This window comes from Salvelinus fontinalis, chromosome 31, assembly GCF_029448725.1.
Source record: "Salvelinus fontinalis isolate EN_2023a chromosome 31, ASM2944872v1, whole genome shotgun sequence".
NCBI classification, from domain to species: domain Eukaryota; kingdom Metazoa; phylum Chordata; class Actinopteri; order Salmoniformes; family Salmonidae; genus Salvelinus; species Salvelinus fontinalis.
Genome location: NC_074695.1, coordinates 34,546,447 through 34,569,001, shown reverse-complemented (window position 1 = coordinate 34,569,001; position 22,555 = coordinate 34,546,447). Strand labels below are relative to the sequence as shown.

General features: G+C 40.8%; 1 protein-coding gene across 2 annotated transcripts in view; it reads left to right on the top strand.

The window, feature by feature from the left end:
• cntn3a.1 (contactin 3a, tandem duplicate 1) overlaps positions 1-22,555 on the top strand; it is a 112,249-nt gene that overhangs the window by 74,064 nt on the left and 15,630 nt on the right. Inside the window, exons 8-13 of one of the 2 annotated variants that reach the window (XM_055892351.1) lie at positions 467-651; positions 4,230-4,369; positions 8,239-8,368; positions 10,527-10,677; positions 18,701-18,828; positions 22,342-22,517. In XM_055892351.1, coding sequence (XP_055748326.1) covers positions 467-651; positions 4,230-4,369; positions 8,239-8,368; positions 10,527-10,677; positions 18,701-18,828; positions 22,342-22,517 — 910 coding nt within the window. Of the gene's footprint in view, positions 1-466; positions 652-4,229; positions 4,370-8,211; positions 8,369-10,526; positions 10,678-18,700; positions 18,829-22,341; positions 22,518-22,555 lie in introns of both variants that reach the window. The other variant, XM_055892350.1, reaches the window with a different exon arrangement.

Genomic DNA, 22,555 nt, shown 5'->3' with positions numbered 1-22,555 from the left:
GGTTTTTGTTGGCACAACTTGCTAGTACGTTGTCAAGTGGGCAGTTGTGTGTTTGTGAGGCGGAGGTCACTGGTTTGAGCCATTGTACGGACAGTGTACCCAGATGGGGAGGAAGCTATACTGCTAAGCAGACATGCTGTGCTCCATCACACTAGTCACAAAACAAAATCAACCAGATGTTAAGCCTTGAGCACACTGTGTGATATGATTTATAGAGCAGTGTTTATTTAATTGACAAGACAGCATTGGACAGGGAAGAGTTCATTTACTGGCTGGTTTCTCCTCTCAAAGGCCGGCGCCTCCTTCCTCAATTTGTTGTATTATCATCAAATCACATTCCAAAGGATCCTTCCAGCCAATGAACTATTTTAAGTCCAACGCCGACTGGCTGGTTAAATAAACACATGTACAAAAAGAGATACATTCAGGTTTGTACACCGTATTCTCTATTATTGTGTGTAAATAGCCCAGTTCCAACCATTAGCTGGAGAAGAGTGGATGGGGTAGCAGTTGGACGAAAGGTGGACGTGAACAAAGCCAGCGGAGTGCTCGAGATCCCCTACTTCCAGCCGGAAGATGCAGGCCTGTACGAATGTGTTGCCGAAAACTCCAAAGGGAGGAACTCGGTTAAAGGAAAGCTCTCTTTCTATGGTGGGTAAGAGTTACTGGGGGTTTTATGTAGAGTTATGACGAAAATAAACTGGGGGAAAAACAATGGAGTCATATTACACAACTTAATTTCCCTTCTCTTTCAGAAACCATCTTTTCATAAGAGGTATTTTTATGAAAATTCTGGTGCAGCAAGGTTGAGTTCCCACTTTCTCAGAGATTTGTAAAATATTTGACTCCGATCCTCTTACCTCCTACTGTTGTAGATCATGAGGTAGCAAATAGCATCCACAGTGTGATGATGTTGCACAATTGTTCCAGTCATATTACAGTACATATCTGTAAAGAATTCACTGAAAAAGTAATTAATTATTAGTATTAAGTTTAATAGCTTGATGAAAAAAGTTTGCAAATAGTTTTTGGTAAAATGTCTTCCCAGTTATATTTGTTGTGAATCTGTAGCGGACATGAGTCGGTCATGATCACATGATGAGGTAGCCCCGCCTGCAAACTTCAAAACCAGTGTCTGCCCTCAGCCTGAGAGGGAATTTCCTCTTGGTCTAATGGTCTAAGATGTTGGTTGCTTCCGTGGGAGACCTGGGTGCATATCCCGCACGTTACGAATGTTCAACACTTTTTTTCTTTACTGGCTGTATAACTGCATCATATAGTGGAATGGGGTTGTAAATTAAGGTTTTTATCATATTTCATTCTTGACAAGCTGTGCCAGAGGCTAAACAGAGGCTGTAGTGAGTCCTTAGAGATTTATATATCCCTTCAGGGCCAGGTGATTTTTCAGTACTCAGACTGGACTTATGGCCCATTTACTGAGAAAGCTTTTAATGGCCACTCTGAAGGTTTTACAGTATTTCTGCCTATTATTTTATTGTTTATGCATTAGTGAAGGATCCCCACAAGGCTTTACAGAGGGGTGGGCTATAAAATCATGAATTACCAATTTGTATTCAAAAGGAGATGTATTTAATATGATAATACATTTTCCAGTACTTGTGGGTAGATAGAAACATATTGTACTCTGACAAAAACCTGACGTGGTCTTGATACTTTCTCCGGCTCTGAGTGGTGCATTGTGGAGGCTTGTTTGTCCTTGTAAGCTTTTAGTCTGTTTTTTCTCCCAGCTACACTGACTGGCCTCTTGCCAGTTGATAAAAATCAGTTATCTCCTTTTGAACTCCCATAGACAGGAGCTTGTGGGGCATCCATCAGCTGTATAGAGGAATAAGATAATCAATATGGGGGATCTGGACTTGAAGCACAACATCCCCTGCTGCTGGCACAGGAACAATATGGGGCCCTCTCTTTCAATTTCGCTCTTAATTGCCCTTCAAAGTTCCATTAAATGTATTAAATAAGATCCTGTTTCACAGGTTGGATGACATATGAATAGGCCTGCTTTTGGATATAATTGACTTAAAAAGTACCCTCACAGTTATGTCTCCTTTCCATTACCTACTCTTTGGTGGTCTCATTTGTAATTCTTGGGGAGGTTGTCATTTTGTATTTTCTTCATACAGTAATGCATTTTCAATTCACCAATGGTTGGGACTTGGATTCTTCCCAGTACATTCATCATACTGTAGGCTTTTGTAAAAGAAATACAGTTGAGGAAAGGTTGTTTTTAAATAATGGAATTAAAGCCCTATTTCTTTCAAAAAGCTGCAAAACAGTTCTTCATCCTTATAGGGTTGTCAAGAAACGTTCACTTTGGACTATGAATTCAGCAAACCTATGTTAGAGGAGATAAGAAATACAAAGATAAATCATCAACATAAAACACCCCAAGTCCTTCTTGACAACTAAGTCCAGATCTAACTGATTGATTGAGTGCTATTGTAAGTTTTGGGACATATCTCTGAAGAGTATAGTCTCCTCCAGAGAAGTGCTTCAAAAAGTTTCACTACAATAAGCATGTTGGAAAGGTGGAAAAGTGTTGGAGGTTATCCTTATGCACATTACATTTTCATTTACATTTTGGTAATTTAGCAAATGCTCTTATCCAGAGTGACTTACAGTCAGTGCAATCAACTAAGGTAGGTAAGACAACACATAGGCATTGCGAGTAAAAACATTCTTCAATAAAACTTCTACAGTATCAGCAAAATCAGTGCTAGTAAGAAAATACAAATGCAAGTGTTAGTGCAAGAAAGATGAGTACAACATGACAATATGACAGCTATCATGATTCAACACAATATACTGTATATCAATCACTCAGGAGTATGTACAGAACAGTCTTCCAATAATAGATTCAACTTAGTAGCTCAAAAAGTTAACCTGTGTAGACATGGTACAGTACTCTTGTCGTTGTCTGTTTTCTCAGGTTTATCACAGGATACTAACAGTATGTTATCTACTAAATAACACAACAGAAACTTAGTTTACAAACTTGCTTGCATGCACACACAAACGCACAAAAAAACACACCAAATAGGTGTCCTTGACCCCTGGCCAGCGTACAGTATTTATGTGTTAACTCAAAGGCCATGAATCTGCCCCTATCCTTGTGGAAGATACAACCTGGTGTCAGGGCTTCATAAGATTTGGTACGTATGATTTCTTCTCTTCATTTAGTATGATATGTTACGTTACGTTAGGTCACATTATGAATGGAATAGCGGTCATACAATATCATATGATTTAAATAACGTATTGAATCATATGTCTTTCCCGGTCGTAAAATAGCATATGAATTGTATGAAGTAACATATATTACTTTTTGGAGGACATATAGTATTATACATATTTCTCTGAGACAAGGTTGCTTGTTGCGTCATAACAAAGGACAGTTACAAAGGACAATTACAGGGAGAATTTATGGTAAGGTGAAATAACGACAAAGGTTAGAAGAATTTACGTAAAAGGTTAGGAGAATTAAGTTAAGGTTAGGAAAAGAGTTTGAGAGTTTGACATGACTCAAACACGCAACCTTTGAATTGCTAGACGGTTGCGATGTAGGCCCACCCATCCTCCCCGACCAACCTCACTACTTACAGTACATTTATGTCTAAAGTAACTAGAGTCTAGAGACCATTAGTACATATCATATGTCTTGGAGGTGCACAACAATATGTATAGTATGCTTCATATATCTTTGAGGCCAAGCTGGAAGATAAGGCAGTAGTAATTTATGTGACACAAGAACCACCATTTTAAATGCACCACCATTTTCCAATAGATTTTATTTCAAATGAGAAAATGGGGGCATCCTATAGCGTCATTAATGCTGCTGCCTTAGACTCACATCCACTTCACTTAGCAGTAATTCACAATAATGTGTCGAGTCAATATGAACTAACCTAAGCCAATCACAAATCTGTAAGCTTTTCATTAAAAATTGTTGTGACAAAAGAGCTGAATATGGGCTCTGCTATAGAACCTCTTATTGCTGTTGTTTTTGTTTTTTTGCTTCTTTTGGGGTCAGATTTGGGTTAATGGGAAGTTGATTAATGAATTGCTCGGTTGGTTGCTTTATTAATTAACTAATTGCCTGCTTGGTTGATTAATTGATTTATGTTCACAACTGTAACCCATTTTCAATATTAACCACCATCCAGAATCCCGGCAATGTTAATTCATTGAGTATACTGTGGACCTTGCAGCTCCCCCTCACCTGATCGAGGAGCCTCAGGATGCTCAGAAGCCAATCGATGACACCCTGGTGTGGGAGTGCAAGGCCAGTGCCAAGCCGAAGTCCTCGTACCGATGGCTGAAAAACGGCGAGCCTCTGGACACGATGGAGGTGAGTGTTTTCCTGTGAGAGTTGGAGGGAAGCCAGTCTCACTTCTTTAACAAAAGTTGTTTTATTGCAGTACAGGTTTTTGATAAACTATCACTAGGTGATACCGCAATACCACAATGTGACCTAACTTTTTTTTTAAATGTTGAATTAGAATGTGAGCAGCTAGTTGCACCTATGGTGTGCATTATAAAGCATTTTGCATACCTCATAAGGCATTATAAATGTGCTTTTAATGCATTATGAAGAGGGTATTCATAAGAGGTGTTACCCAATTACTCAAATTACTAGAACGGACAAAGCCTATCAGACTTATTAATTGTAATTCTATAGTCTACGAACTTGGGACATGACCAATGTAAATCAAAGTGTTTACTCATACATAATGCAAAATGTTTTATCCAAATACTTGACCATATTGTTGCTTTGTGAGAAAGGACATTGCTAATATGGTGAGCAATGACATGACTGTTTATGGGTGGAAGAACATAGCATAGTCATTTTATTTGGAAGAGCTTGCAGAATCTTAGCATACAATTGAAAAAGGCCCACATGTCTGTGTAGCAGGGTGAGTTTGTTTTGCGAATGAGCCAACGTGATGCAATTTTCTCCTTGCGTCAAACACTGAGCACCACGGTAATCTGTTTTTCAATCTCTCCTATGTGCTCTTTTGAGTTTTTACCATTAAGCCACTTCTCCTCAGGGAAAGGAAACGAGAAGCCTTATCACACTGAGTAGATTTCACATTCATGCTTTGGCATAGTTTGTTATTGTGATAAATCCCGTGAATCACAGACACTTATAATGTCAGTGTTGGAATTGCGTAATGAACCTTCCACTGTGTTAAACAGTGAAACACTTTTTTTATAAGTCAACAGGTGTCCATTTAGTTGATTTAAGAATCAAGTTACTTTGATGTTAAAGTAGATTTAGTTTGGTATCTCAAAGGTGGTGAGCAGTCTCAAATGTGCAATTGTTGGCTGCAATTGAGAGGGTCATTCGAAGGTCAAGTGTTAGTCACCACACATCCTGGACCACATAAAACACTTGTTAGTATATCGGTGTACCTCAGCGTTTATTGACTTTCAAATCACATATTCTATTCCAAATATCGGTCGGCGGAGGAAAGGTACCACACTTTTCATACATGTGGCTGTGTTAATGAGCTGAGGTGTTACCATTTTCTAAATGCCACCGTCAACCGCAGCAGCATTTAATCAATTTCCCAAACTCAAAGGTCAGCGGTGTAGTGGGAGAGGGGAGGAAACGGAAAAGGCTACACGGACACTCGTGATCTGCAAAACGAGTTAGTTAAAATTGGGTTAGGGTTAAGGGTTTGGTTAAGGTTAAGGTTAGGGTTAAGGTAAGGCAAAGTTTCAGATTTTGGTTAGTCGTTTTACAGGTCAGGAGTGTCCTTATAGCCTCTTCTGGAGGAAAGGAAGGGGAAAGGTGCCATTTGTTATTCCTCATTACAATGGATCTGTCCGGCCCAGTCTCTCTTTTTGCTCCGACTGTTCCTAATTTTGGCTAGACGCCAAGGGAAGTAGATGGCGTTGAGTAGGGATGTAACTTAAATGTCACCTCGTGAAACGAGGACCTTCTCATGCACATATTTCCCCACTCAACAGCTAGCCCTGGACAAATTAATGAGTGCATCTCGAGGTGTTACGATTTTTACAAATGCCCTCTAAATTCACAAACATGACTTTGGAATCTTTGCTGTTTTTTGTGTCTGCTCACCTAGCAGTGTCAGTGATGGGATCGTTAAATCCATTTCATACGACATGAGGTGCTCAAATGGCCTTTCAACTAGCATCGTAAAATACTGCTAAAATCAGAGAATAGTCAAGCTTAATTAATGACGCCCATAAAGCAGATGTATGCCTCCATTTATTTTCTCTGCTAAGAGCTAGAATCCAGGCAGAAACTCATCTAACATTGTTCAAGTGGACAATGCTGGGCACCGAATGGAACAGTGAGGCTCAACCCCTACACACACACACGCGCACACACACACACACACACACACACACACACACACACACACACACACACACACACACACACACACACACACACACACACACACACACACACACACACACACACACACACACACACACACACACACACACACACACACTGGTAGAGATACAGAGACTCACGCTTTTTGCCATCCCAAGTGCTGCATGCACTGCCCCCTCTCGCAGCCTCTAACACTGAGTCAGCCACTCGCCCATCGCATGACTGAGACTCATAAGGGCCCCTCAGCAGGGTCACTCACTGATGGTAAGGGACAGCCTTGTATTTTCAAGAGGCAGAGCAGTAATGCTTTCAGACAACAGACAGAGTGCAGGACGGTCCCTCCGGAACTGCTCTCTCAATGACATTAAAAGACCGGCTGCACTCAATGGAGAAGATCAAGGGCAAGAACAATGAGTGTAGCCCGACTAAATTGACACGACTATAAAAGGGGCGTAGGAAGCAGTGGCAATTCTCATAAAGGTCAAAGAGAGAATAGAGGAGGAAAGAAGCGGATGTCATCCACTTTCTGTTTGTGTTTGTGCGTGTGCGTGTGCGTGTGTGTGTGTGTGTGTGTGTGTGTGTGTGTGTGTGTGTGTGTGTGTGTGTGTGTGTGTGTGTGTGTGTGTGTGTGTGTGTGTGTGTGTGTGTGTGTGTGTGTGTGTGTGTGTGTGTGTGTGTGTGTGTTTCTGTACTTGCATTCACGCGTGCGTCTTATCAACTCAATATTATTTTTGATCCTGCATAACAAACAGCTCTTCTGAATAAGACGGTCATCCCAGATTTAGCAAGTCTATTATGTTCCTGATTAATTCCACAGGGACTGTTCATTTAAACTATCATTTGATGAGGTTTCAGGAACATTTTTAGCAGAGGGGGTTAGAATAATCCCCTATGGGCCTATTAGGACCCCAGAAAATTAGCAGTATTTTAATTACCACCCCCCTGACGAGGAGAAATAGTGGCTACAGCTGAAATTAGATCAGGTCTTCCAACGGAATACACCCGTTTCCATGGAATATTATTTAAAGTGTCCACACACAGCCCTTATTTTGTGCCCATAAACTGCTTATAATTTGCTGTTTCATAAATCATCAGTTCGTTATTTGCCATTTTTAAGTCGTGAGGTGACACTTAATTTGGTTCAGCCTTTCATCAAAGGGCCTCAAACAAAATGTTACCAAACCTAAAGTATACAGTATAGAGAAGCAATAAATATAAATTATACTTTGCAAACACAGTGTGTGGGAGCATCTTTCATTTGAACACCAAACCTTAAAATGTCACCAAGTATTTGTATTTATTAAGGATTCCCAGCAGCAGCTGCTCTTCCTGCTGTCCAGCAACATTAAGGAAGTTATATACAATGTAAAATATTACATTACATTTCATAAATTTTTTCACAACACATTAAGTGTGTGCCCTCAGGCCATTACTCTACTATCACATATCTACAATACAAACTCCATGTGTACGGTATATGTGTTTAGAGTGCGTGTGCTAGCGGTTGTGTGTGTGTGTGTGTGTGTCTCATCACGCTGTTCCATAAGGAGTATTTCTATCTGTTTCTTTTATTCTGATTCTACTTTCATCTGATGTGGAATAGAGTTCCATGTAGTCATGACTCTATGTAGTACTGTGTGCCTCCCATAGTCTATTCTTGACTTGGGGATTGTGAAGAGACCTTTGGTGGCATGTCTTGTGGAGTATACATTGGTGTCCGAGCCATGTGTTAGTAACCTGCCCTACATAGTTTTTCTCTCATTAGTTTGAACCTGTTGAAGGCATCCTGTGAGTACAATAGCTCTCTCTCTGACTTTCAGATGGAAAACCAGGTGTCTCTTTTTCAGGACAGAGTGCAAGTGAACAACGGAGTCCTGACCATCAGCAGCTTGAAGCTGGCCGATATTGGGATGTACCAGTGTGTTGCAGAGAATAAACATGGTCGGGTCTTCACCAACACTGAACTCCGAGTTATAGGTAAGATTCAGGATGCCATTATCATCATCATTGTTGTCATTGTCATCGTCATTCAGCTGCATAACTAGCTCTCTTCAGTAGCTATGGTCACTAGCAAGGTTTGCAATTTAATAGTGTTGAAGCCACTTAAGGCCATACTGCACGCTATACCTTGTTAGGTTCTTATTTTTCTGAGTAAATAACTCACGGACACTAGAGAAGCCTTAACCAAGTTTAATTCTTCCCAAAGGTTCTGTGCAGCTGTATGCAGACAGCAAAACATTTCTCACCATCACAGTTATATACATCCCACTTTAGGGCACTCCTCCTTCTCTCTCCAATCCTTACATCTTATGGTTCAACAGGAAGAAGGTAACCAGATACTAAACCCTGATTACTCCCTTAAGGGGAACTGACCTCACCTCCTGACCTCAACCCCTCCTTCCTCTAGTCCACAGATGTCCATCTGTCTCCCCTGTATCAACCGTTGCTCTGCTCCCGTCCCCCAACACATTCCAACACATTCCACAGCTATCTGTCTTTCTACAGAGGCCCAGTCTCTTTCTCCTTGGATTCTATGCTTCTTTCCGATCATTTAGTTAATATCTCAATGTTCCAAATGTCGAATCCAACAACATGTATCCTCCCATAGTCTAAATCCTGGAGGAAACCACAGGGTCGATTCAATCCGTAACGTGGAAGATCTGTGTTGTAGTGTGGTTGACATTTAGGGCTGGATTCAACCAGTTCTGCCTTAACCTGCGATAACCAACAGTTGCATAGAAGTTTCATTGTTTTTATTTAGGCGATGTTGGAGTTGTAACTGCGTTGGAGCTGTCAAATTAGCAAGCGGCTCCCGGTGTTATACCTATCGTGAACATTGGCAGGATGCGCCGAGTCGCATTCGTAATAATCCCATGAGGCCTTGTTTACAAGTTCGAACACTGTGTGTTGTATGTGTGTTGTAATCTATACCTCGATTAGGCTGATATACTGTAAATCCTTATTATTTTGTTTAATGATTTTCATTTTGAGTGTCATTATTTCTATGTAACCTACACTTTCTCGTTCTGAACATCTAACACGGGTGATTTAAGGACTGGTGTGGTTTCATGACAATGATGACAAGAGCAGCCGCTCAGCAATTCGACAACTCCAACGCCGTTACTATACACCTCTGACTTTGTCTGAACAAAAACAATGAAACTACTATACAGTTGTTGGTTATAGCAGGTTAGAGCTGGAACTGATTGAATATAGGCCTTAAAGGTAATTTCCGATTAAGCCGACATATGCAGCGTTTACCGTGGATGCAATCTCCGCAAACGCGGTAACATTGCCTTTAAATGTCTTGTGCCAGGTAAACTGTTGTGTCCTCACCTATGGTCGAATAATTTTCCCATAACCTCCAAACTGTTCCCTTTCAATTACTACCATGCTTATGCATATACTTTTCATATTTCTTCTGTAAGAAACATTTCAGTTTAGCCCTATTGTATAGGCGAAGGGTTAAAGGGAGGAAGTGACATTTTTTTTGTATTTTTTTTTCTTAAACACTGTGGCAGGAAATAATTGCAAGGCGCATTGCACAGTTCTCAGCGCTGTCATCGTCGCTCGGCAGCGTGTTGGCTTTGAAGAGCGCTCTGCTGAGTCGATATGCATACAAAACAGATCCAGACGTCGGAGTGTTAGTAATTAAAGCCTAAAGGAGCGGCTACAAAGCCTCCCCTCGTTTTACATCTTTTCTTTTTTGTCAAAGCCCCACGGCTGAATGCTTGATGTATTACGCCCCAGCAAGGAAAACTGCAAGGCGTTCTAAAACTATGAGGCATCTTTCTTAAATTAATGTCTTTTTAAAGATGCCCGCTCCAAGTGTGTGTGTGTGTGTGTGTGTGTGTGTGTGTGTGTGTGTGTGTGTGTGTGTGTGTGTGTGTGTGTGTGTGTGTGTGTGTGTGTGTGTGTGTGTGTGTGTGTGTGTGTGTGTGTGTGTGTGTGTGTGTGTGTGTGTGTGTGTGTGTGGTGTCTATGGAGGACGTGTGGTTAGCTGACCTAACTAATAGATATGGTGACCTACATGTTCTGAGGTATGCTCTCTCTTGATTTCTCTCTCTCTTCTTTCAATCCCTCTATTTTAGCCAATTTATATATGTCTCTCCATCTCTTAATCACTCTCTCATAGCTGTAGCCCCAGATTTCTCCCAGAACATGCTGAAGCCTCAGACCCTGGCCAGGCAGGGGGGTGACGTGCTGATTGAGTGCAGGCCTAAGATGTCTCCACATGGGATGATCTCTTGGAGGAAGGGGAAAGAAGCACTCCGAGAGAGCCACAGGTATGGTGGAAAGCTGGGACAGGATTGAGAAGGGACATTCACAAACCTGGATTCAAATAGTACTTAATACAAAAACTTTTAGCATTTACTTCAGCCTGTCTGGAGTGCCAAATGGGTGCTGTTTGCGATTTTGGGACTATTTCATTGGATCCATCACACTAAGTAGAATCAGTCAAGCATGCTAAAGTATTTGAAAGGTTTAAAATACTATTTGAACCCAGGTCTGATGCCCGTACTTTGTGAAAAATGCAGTGTGATATGTAAAGGAGATGTTGACACTTTGTCGTTATTTTACAGGATGCTTTGTATCAGGTAAATTAAATACATTGTAATAATGATTCCCTAGTGGCAAACTATGGTCCCTCATCTTGTGTCAGAGCAAGCTTTTATTTTTCCTCCTTGATGGACCACTTGTAAAACAACTACCAATGTAGCGGTTACTAAATTAGTGCCAGTTAACCATCTGGGACCAGGGACCAGTAAGCAACATCCCACAGAACCGATACAGGCCCACAGACTGGAGATTGGGAAACACTGACGTAGTAGTTCTTAGGGATGCATACAAACACTTCTAAGTACAAAGCCATTTGGTGCCACACAGTTACCAATGTTGAATTACTTTCAATGATTTAACATGAGATTGGGATTATAATTAATGATATATTTTCTCATCTTCTTCCATTTCCCCTTCCCCACTACTCTACTACGCTGTCTTGGGCTTTTTGTGGAACTGTTTTCAAGTGTTTACTTAAGGTAATTGGGACTTTCTAGTCTTTGGCAGACAAATCGATCCACTGATCCATCAGCTCATTACCACTGGGTTGGTCAAGTGAGAGGATTGTTAAATCTGAATGTATGAGCCAGGAATTGAGACACCAGGGTAGTGGATGAAATCTCAAGAAACAATGATCAATCATCGGTGGACTTACAACTTTAGCTAGACATCCCCTTTGTGGTATAATGGAACTGGGGGAACTGGCTAACAACCTAATTCCATTACTGTAGATCTGGGTGTAATACCTCTGGCACTACAGGTAGAGCAACAAGGGAAAATGCAGGAAAAGCTCTCTTTCTCTACACCACAGTGCCAATTGGTCAAAGTAATGTTGTATGACCATGTGTTTGACGTATTTGATACCATTCCACTGATTCCGCTCCGGTCATTACCACAAGCCTGTTCTCCCCAATTGAGGTGCCACCAACCTCATGTGATTCACACATGCACCCACATGCACACACCGTAATTCAGGAAGTACAACATTGGCCTTGGGCAGAATTCCTACAATATATGAAATCTGGCCACTAATTATGTGTGTGCCGGGATGAGAACGGAATACTGTTCACCTTACATATTTGACTGTTTATTCAGATACACCGATTAGAATAGAGAGCGACAGGGACAGGCGAGAGAGGAATGAACGGTCAGAAGAGGTTTATCTGGAAATCAAAACCAGGCCCGTATGTGGTTGTGACCTCCGGCATGAGATGAGAGAACATTGAAAGAATAACACAGTAACAATCTAACCTCCCTAGCAGTATATAAATAATTCTATCCACCAGACATAATTCTCTAAGTCTGCTATAGATTGACTTCAATGTAGCCTGGTTGACCTACTGTATAGCTTTAATTGTTGTAGCCAATGCTCATAAATTTAGATTTTTAGGCAATTCATTTTTTTTTCTGTTATGAAAACCGCTATATAAATTACACAAATTATTGCTATTGTTATTATTATCTTCACATTGCCTGCAATAGCATCTTCGTTTTCACAGAGTAATGCCAAACGGGGGACATTACAACATGGGCACATCTGCCCGTGCATGTGAAGAATCAGCAGGGGTCTGCATTTCTTATTTGATCTGGGATTAATTGTATTAACTGCCTCAGCAGCTTTTGTGCTGCATCTCCTGGATATCCATCCTCAGGCCTGGAAGTCTCACCTCCCTCTGCCAACATTATTGGGAAGCACCAGAGGTGATGTACCAGGTGGAGCCAGGCTACTTTGAAGAAATAGCTGGGAGTATACATCTCGCTCAGGAACAAGAATGAGGTGCTGTTGTTTGAACTTGGCTTCTAGCAGTAATATCATTCCAAAGATTGAGTGTGAGGTGTGTCAAAATTCCACTCGTATTTTGCTATGGTGATTCTTCAGTAATGCTCCTAAAAATGAATTTGGTGAATATGTATTTATTTCTGTACAGATATATTCCTGGTGTGAGCAATTTTAATCTGCTCACGGATCAAATCCACTACACTTAAGAAATATTTGATTTAGCATGGAAATATCCTAGAGTAGAGATGTGTATAGAAAAAGTAGTTGGCTAGGGTTATGGCTGCATCTTTCACAAATTCCCCCTGTTTGTCTCTTAAGGATTCTTCTCCACTTTATCTAGATAGGACTGCACCGCTATTATTGCAGGAGTGCTACACTACTAATCTATCTCACTGTCCTAATAACACTGATACTTCTTTCTAATCTTTGTGGTATTATTATGTGTAGATGCTCTGGGCCAGAGGAGAGCAAATGTACCAAGAACAAGTTTGGGCTGTGATTGTTTAATCAAGTCATGCAGCGTTGGCACTGCGCATCACAGGCACGTCTTCAACAGGATTTGTGTGTGTACTTATGCTGGGGTTATGACGTTAACCGTAATGGCTTACAAGTCATTTCATTTCAATGCTGACCAAACGGAAAGGACAAAACTCACAAAAAGCTTTATAAAATTGCCATTGGAATTAGACCTCTATGTTATGTTAACCAGCACACATTGTTGCTTAAAAAAAAGATTATCCAGCTGTAAGCCTCTCAACCAAACAAAAGTATTGTACAAAGACTACAATGAATGGTTTTCTCTTTCCAATGCTTTTTGAGCTTTTTGTATTCACATTATTTGATTATTTGATTTATTTCATGTAGCTGATAGCCTAGGTCCTACATTATGCTCTGGAGTGTGGTATCTCCTTTAGTTTCAGCCAATTATGAATATAAACCCTGGATGGCTGATGCTACAGTATGTATTTGCCAATGAGAGGCTTTGAAGCCACGTCCGCCATATTGGTGGTAATCAGAAGGAGCAGTCCTCCATAAGAATGAATGGAATTGTACAGTATTTCAATTAAATGTTTGAATACAAAATTAGATATATTTAAGTATTTATTGTTGTAATAGGGACTGTAACGTTAGTACTCTCACAAAATTCTACTTTAAGGCACATAGTGTTTTTTTATAACATGTTTTATGTTCAGTTCACATAATTCATTTCAAAGTATGCATTAAGGTTTATGTAATAGAATATACTTGGCAAAAATGAATGTAGATATTAATAAATGCATTTCTATAGCTTCCAAAATTTTATTTTACTATGGTGGAGGAGTACAACAATGGCAGTGCAGAGGCTTCAAAACAGCGCCCCCCCCCCCCCCCCACCCCCCCTGTCAATCATCTGGTATACAGTACCAGTCAAAGTTGGGACACACCTACTCATTCCAGGATTTTTCTTTATATTTACTATTTTCTACATTGTAGAATTAAAGTGAAGACTTCAAAACTACGAAATAACACATATGGAATCATGCAGTTACCAAAAAAGTGTTAAACAAATTAAAATATATTTTATATTTGAGATTCTTCAAAGTAGCCACCCTTTGCCTTGATGACAGCTTTGCACATTCTGGCATTCTCTCAATCAGCATCATGAGGTAGGCACCTGGAAGGCATTTCAATTAACAGGTGTGCCTTGTTAAAAGTTAATTTGTGGGATTTCTTTCCTTCTTAATGCGTTTGAGCTACCCGGTTGTGTTGTGACAAGGTAGGGGTGGTATAACGAAGATAGCCATATTTGGTAAATGACCAAGTCCATATTATGGTAAGAACAGCTCAAATAACAAAGAGAAATGACAGTCTATCATTATTTTAAGACATGAAGGTCAGTCAATCCGGACAATTTCTTCTAGTGCAGTTGCAAAAACCATCAAGCGCTATGAGGAAACTGTCTCTCATGAGGACCGCCACAGAAAAAGAAGACCTAGAGTTACCTCTGCTGCCGAGGATAAGTTCATTAGAGTTAACTGCACCTCAGATTGCAGCCCAAATAAATGCTTCATGGAGTACAAGTAACAGACATCTCAACATCAACTATTCAGATGAGACTGTGTCAATCAGGCCTTCATGGTTGAATTGCTGGAAAGAAACCACTACTAAAGGACACCAATAAGAAGAAACTTGCTTGGGCAAAGAAACACGAGCAATGGACATTAGACTGGTGGAAATATGTCCTTTGGTCTAATGAGTCCACATTTGAGATTTCTTTGTGAGACGCAGAGTAGGTGAACGGATGATCTCCGCATGTGTGGTAACCACCGTGATGTATGGAGGAGGAGGTGAGAATGGTGTGGGGGTGCTTTGCTGGTGACACTGTCAGTGATTTATTTAGAATTCAAGGCACACTTAACCAGCATGGCTACAACAGCATACTGCAGTGATATAGAAAAAGTAAATGTATCCCAGCTGGGATGTTTAAAATAGTAAAAAATAATCATAATTTTTTTATGTATTACATTGTCTAATGATTGGAGACAGGCCCAGGAATACGTAATAGGGTTTTTTATTTACTCGACCCAAACTAATGAGCGAGGTGTAAACCTCTAAATAATACACGGGACAAGTCTCGTAAAACAAGTGCACAATAACACGTAGCATGGAAGCCGATACAACAGCACAGGTACTCACAGGACCAACGGACATGGTAACAATAACTGACAAGGACAATGGGGAACAGAGGGCACATATATAACCTTAATCTACTAATCATGGGGAATGGGAACCAGGTGTGCATAATGAGACAAGACAGTCCAGGGTTGGTGGTGATCAATCCAGTTCAGTGACGCCTAGAAGGCCAGTGATGTAGACCTCCGGAGCTAGTGAACGGAATGAGCAGCAGTACCGGGGGGATCCTTGACAGAATGAGTAGGTGTGTCCAAACTTTTGACTGGTGCTGTGTACATAATTGGTTGTTACCCACTTTAACATGTTTCCCCAAGTCAATCGAATAATTCCCCATGGTTTGTTCTGAGAATGACTGCTTTCTGCTTACATCTTTGGAATTCATTTTGATACATACTGCACTCTAACTCTCCAAGCCAGGGTCTGTATTGGGGATATAAACTCAGCAAAAAAAGAAACGTTTCTTTTTCAGGACGCTGTCTTTCAAAGATAATTTGTAAAAATCCAAATAACTTCATAGATCTTCATTGTAAAGGGTTTAAACACTGTTTCCCATGACTCTGAAAAACACCAAAAGAAAGATGCCCAGGGTCCCTGCTCATCTGCGTGAACATGCCTTAGGCATGCTGCAAGGAGGCATGAGGACTGCAGATGTGACCAGGGCAATAAATTGCCATGTCCGTACTGTGAGACGCCTAAGACAGCGCTACAGGGAGACAGGACAGACAGCTGATGTAACAACACCTGCACAGGATCGGTACATCCGCACATCACACCTGCGGGACAGGTACAGGATGGCAACAACAACTGCCCGAGTTACGGTTTTGTCTCACCACGGGTGATGGTCGGACTTGCGTTTATTGTCGAAGGAATGAGCGTTACACCGAGGCCTGTGCTCTGGAGTGAGATCAATTTGGAGGTGGAGGGTCCATCGTGGTCTGGGGCGGTGTGTCAGAGCATCATCGGACTGAGCTTGTTGCCATTGCAGGCAATCTCAACGCTGTGCGTTACAGAGAAGACATCCTCCTCCCTCATGTGGTACCCTTCCTGCAGGCTCATTCTGACATGACCCTCCAGCATGACAATGCCACCAGCCATACTGCTCGTTCTGTGCGTGATTTCCTGCAAGACAGGAATGTCAGTGTTCTGCCATGACCAGCGAAGAGCCCGGATCTCAATCCCTTAAGCACGTCTGGGACCTGTTGGATCAGAGGGTGAGGGCTAGGGCCATTCCCCCCAGAAATGTCTGGGAACTTGCAGGTGCCTTGGTGAAAGAGTGGGGTAACATCTCCCAGCAAGAACTGGAAAATCTGGTGCAGTCCATGAGGAGGAGATGCACTGCAGTACTTAATGCAGCTGGTGGCCACACCAGATACTGACGGCTACTTTAGATTTTGACCCCCCTTTGTTCAGGGACACATTATTCCATTTCTGTTAGTCACATGTCTGTGGAACTTGTTCAGTTTATGTCTCAGTGGCTGAATTTTGTTATGTTCATACACATATTTAAACATGTTAAGTTTGCAGAAAATAAACGCGAGTTTAATAGTGATGAATAATATGTCCAGGATTTAACTTTAACACCATCCAGTAACAGAGAGAAAAACATTTATTTATCCCAAACTGTGATTTTGTACGAAATTCACAACGGTCCCCGTATACCTTAATTGCTGTAGTGCCCTTGAAGAAAGGGAGGGCAAAGAAAAGTAATTTCATAGAGAGGAAACTCTTCTAAATATGGGCTGCATCTTTATATTCTATTCCGCTTTGAAAGATAAGGAGAAAGTCTGCACTGTGCAGTTTGCAGTATAATGTCAAGTCTTCTCCAAGTGAAATCTCATATCCATAACTCTTTATTCTGGTCAATTTCATTGGAAACCCTCTGATAATGTTAGAAGAAGTGCTTCCCTCTCCCGGGGGCCTAGTTATAGAAATTGACTAATGCCATTTGATTCTGGTGAGCTTAGCAGGTCCTGTTTGATTGTTTGAGAAAGGATAGCTATCCTGTATGCTAAGGGATATCTTTTGGGAGCTGTGTCTTTTTAAGAATTTGTAGCTTAATTTCCTTTGAAAGCCTTTTTAATGTGCATAGGGCATTGGTGAGACTCATCACGCCCTCTTGAGCAGTTTTGACGATGAGAGAGCTGCTTAGAGCAGGGATGTGCAGGGATCTTACATATTGATCAATAGCGGAAGGTATTATCAGAGTATGAAAATGAACGCTAGTACTAGTTCAGATGATTGGGTCGGAATCCATCACTTAATTCACCTCAGCAACTTACTTCCGTTCACATGAATATACTTAATATCCTGTGTATTTAGTGTTTGCACAGGCAATCTTCTACAATTTACACATTATAGATCACACATAATCTGCCTTACCATTTAGTTATTTGTGTCAATCATTTGTCTTCTGCATTAGGTTATTGGTTAATTTTTTCATCATCAATATGGTTGCTACCTAAGATGAGTTCAGTTGGCTTTTAACAAACTACATCTTCATAAGCCTTTCATTACATATCACTCTGACCAGCAGATGTTTGGCTTTAGATCTGTGGCACCAGTGTTTACACACAAGCTTTAAACATAGTGATATGACAGTGCCACAAGCAGCAAGATGAACTGCAGATATTGCAGATGAGCATGTTGCAAGCTCTTGCTCTCACACAAAAAAAAGATGTGCACGGGTGTGCGTCACTCAACGTGTTAGCTGCTGGACCAAAACTGCAGAGACTTTTGGCCTTGCGATTCTCATTCATAGTTATTGCGTAAGTCGGCCCGATATTGCTGTTTACTTGGTGTATGGCTGACTCTACCTTTAACTATGGACTGTTGTCATGGTACCTGATGGTCAAGGGCAGGGGTGCACAGCTCCAGTCTGAGCCACAGCAGCAGTACCACTGGTCCCCCTTTTTCATTGATCAATAAAACATCTCACTGTTCTGACTACTAGACAGAGTCCACGCAACTGGTTAGATCTATTGAAACTGATGATTCAATGGCAAGGGTGATATAACCAGCAGAAACTGCAGCCCTTGAGGTCTGGATCTGTGAAGAGAACAGAATGGTTTCACTCCTCACTGAAGATTTAGAACAATGTTTAAAATAATAGTTTCAATGCAGGTGAAATAGTCACAATGGTCACAAATGTTACTTTATTTTATTTGTTCAATCTCTGTATATCTTTCATCCACTCCTCAATAATAGCATTCTCAAACCTTCAGATTACAGTTTCTGTGACAACTATCAGTGTAGTATGACTTAAGATATTGACATTCATTTTTTTTATTCATTTCTAGAGTCTCAGTGTTGGACAATGGAAGTCTTCGAATAGCAAACGTTACCAAAATGGATGTCGGCCTCTACACCTGCGTGGCAAGGAACCAGTTTGGAGTGGCAAGCAGTGCTGGGAGTCTTTTGGTTAAAGGTATCTCTACTTCCACTCCTTGAGATGGCTCTCCATATCTCTAATCCTTGCATTAAGATGTACATTTAAAAAAAAAAATGCTGACTGGATGCTTGCAGCAGCAGATTGTACTGCAGGCTTCACGAGTAGGTTTGGTTGTTTGTTATTAGTTGAGAGTAGGACCCTTAGAGAGTTTTTAATTCGGTTAATATAATGACCCTGCACTATTGGAGAAGAGGAGGTATTTTGGAATAGGACAAAATTAATTGTATGACTTTTTACATCACCAGAGCATGAAGAAAGGGACCAATGTTTTCCTTGGCAATAGAAGATAACTATCTGCACTATCCATGAACAAGTGTCTCATTAGAGGAACCAGACTACAGAGCCATGTAAGGATTGATGATACAATAACAGATAGTTTCCATGTACCACACAAACATACAATTAGTTGATTGGGCAGGTTCAGAGTTAGCATTGGATTTAAGATTCATTGCATTGCTATGCCTTAATGTTTAATTCAGACCTTCCTGGGGTAGCTAATAGCCATGCTCTGTTTGTTTAAGAGTTAAATCTATTTAAATCACCCGCTTCTGCAAGGCAATGGATTTCCAAGCCCTTCTAAAGAGCAGAGTCAACAACAGTGCTCTATTAAAATGCCTTTTGGTGATTCCTCACAATTTATGAATTGCAAATTGTTTGGTATAGAAACTGCTTTCATTTCCTTTTTTTCAGCCCTTTTGCCTCTAAGAATGGCAGTATCTTACATACTGTATATTTTACAGGTGATTTTTGTAGACTATATTCATGAAATCCAGCCAGTCCCCTTTGAAAGAAATCAATATCAGCCACAGTCAGTAAAAATCTTGCCCATCTTTGCTGACTGAATACTGTTCTTAAAGGGATTTTCCCCCCTTAGTCCACTGTTGATACAGTCACAAATGTTTTGCATGTCAGCAGTCAAGTTTTCAAGATGTTGGACATTCAAGAAGCAAAGTGTCATCGGCCACATCATCATTACTCTTGGAAGATTAGTCCAAATGAGGTCTAAAAGAGATTTAATAAAAAAAATAAAAAAATCATGATTCAAAATTCAATAGATAGTTTTTGATTAGATTTTCCCTGTAATAGTACATTCACATTCAGGGCTTGAGATATGGGCATGTACCCATATCGGTGATACAGCCCGACAGGATGCTCTCAATTGTGCATCTGTAACAGTTCGTGAGGGTTTAGGTGCCAAGAACAATTTCTTCAGCTGCCTTCTTCACCACACTGTCTGTGTGGGTGGACCATTTCAGTTTCTCCGTGATGTTTATGCCGAGGAAATTTGACCTCCAAAAGGTCTGTGCACAGCCCTGATATCCTGTATAATTATCCTGGATTGATAATGGTTCGTACATACCATGTTAGCAACAAGAAATCAATGAGATGACGATGAAGAGGGAAACCATGATACCCTTTTCATTGTCAAGTAAAGTAATGCACTAGCAAAATTTAAGCTGGATGACATTGAAACACACATGTCAAAATGTGTTCAAAGGATTCCATATTTCCGAACTTAATAGGTAGCAGTTGGAAATCTTCATTCTCATTTAGATAACAGCTTATTTGAAGGGTACCTACATAAGAACGTTATAACACATTCATAACCATAACACATTCATAAGCAGTACATAAGGATTTCTTACATTTCAAGAGCCGCATGTTCATAATTGCAGTGTAAAGGACAGTACTGTGACATAACAAAAATATCGACTTGCGGTTGTTGACATAAGCACTGCTTATCAATGCAGCATGTAGGGATTATGAATGTGTTATGAAGTCTCCTCATTCTTTTGTCTTGAGACATTCATTCATAAGGCATGCATTCATAGCCTCACCTGGAATGCAACGAATAGAGACCTTAAACACCATCTGACATGCAGTGTCTGATTCTCTGTCCATTAGACGCTTATGACACCCATGCATAATTCAGCTGGGGCTTGCTGTATGAAAACTCAGCCCTGCGTATCTCACTGCACCACCGAAGTGGAAAAGACACCCAAAAGAGCCAGAGCAAAGATTAGGTTGTTATGCAGCATACCACCATGCTGTGGTTGAAATAGGATGGCTTTTTGTCTGGCCAAATGGAACCAAATTATAGACTCCGGACTGACCTGTGGAAATGGAGGCGTGCAGAGGAATGGGTTTGTGTGGTTTCTTAGTTTCTTCAGTGATGCATTACTTTGTGTAAGTGACTTGTGGTTATAGTTTGAACAAACAGTGACAGCTAAAGCCACTTACACTGTTCATTCTCATTCAGTGTATGAGAAAGGATGACAATATGAGCCAACGCCTGAACAGGAGATTTCCATAGCTGTCTAGACAGGCGCTGTCGATTCAGTGAACATTACAGCCACAAGTTGAGATTATATTTTTCTATTTTCTTTATATAAAGAAGCTGTTACTGGGCTCTACTCCTTTCGAGTTCCTTGTGATATTTCAGCTAAATCAAATCTATAAATCAAATTAAACAAATTGTTTTTATTCCAAGATTTGTGTTTTTAACACAATCAACTAATATTTTTTTACTGTGGTATTTCTTTTTGGTTGATAACGATACAGTATGCCTAGCGGGTACTTGTATACTGAGAAGCCTAGCGGCCCTAGTGTTAATGACGGCTTCCACTTCAGTCAAGAACGTTTGGCGTTCACATGGGCTCCTAGAGCCCTTATTAGACAGGTCCATGATGAAAATGAATCATAAGATAGCTATATGGGCATCTGTTACAAGTTGGCAATCACAAGCAGCCACGCTGTAGGCTATCAAAAAACTGTCAATGTATAATCATATTAATGGATGGAATCCGTGACCATTACAGCCATCATTACACGGTCTGAAAGCACAACAGAAGCACAACTGGCATAACAACTTAACGTAAGTCGTTTGGCCAAGATACTAAGTCGGTTGGACAAGATACTAAGTCGTTTGGATGAAATACTAAGTGGTTTGGATGAGAGGTCAGACTTTATTTGGATAGTCCATCTGTAGATGCTTTACAGATAGTTTATTGATAGTATGACCATCTGTTGATGAGCAACTACTTGCTATGGTTAGGTTTAGAATAAGGGTTAGGGTTAAGTTTAGGGTTAGGATAAGGGTTAAGGTTAGGGTTATGGCTACGGTTAGGGTTAGTAGACAGTAGGTTGAAATGTCACTGATAGTCTGTAGAGCATCTACAGATGGACAATCCAAATAATGTGTTACCGGACACGATAATGCCCATTTATTTTACAGGAACAAAGCACAATAATCACAATCTCAGACATGACTGAGGTGTAACAGTCCCGGAGTTAACAAGACAGCAGAATAGCCCCATGCCTCCAAAGAAAAACCAGTAGAATGGACTCAAACGAAACCCAATAGTGCTATAAAACACGTATATACATTTTGTTAATGTAAATAGGCAGAACAAAGTTGATAGTGATAAGAGAAGCTCCCCGCTGTTTCTGTCTGGCCCAGGTAGCTGAACTTGTTTTTGTCTCTTGCAGAGACAACCATTATCACCAGCCCAGCTGGGCATTTGGACGTGACGGTGGGCGAGAGCATTGTCCTCCCCTGCCAAGTCTCCCATGACCCCACGCTCGATTTGAAATTCACCTGGTTCTTCAACGAACAGCTCATCCACTTTGGAAACCACGGGGGCTACTTTGAGAAAGTTGGCGGAGTAAGTGCTTTCGAGTCTGCCTTACACTCATGTGTTTG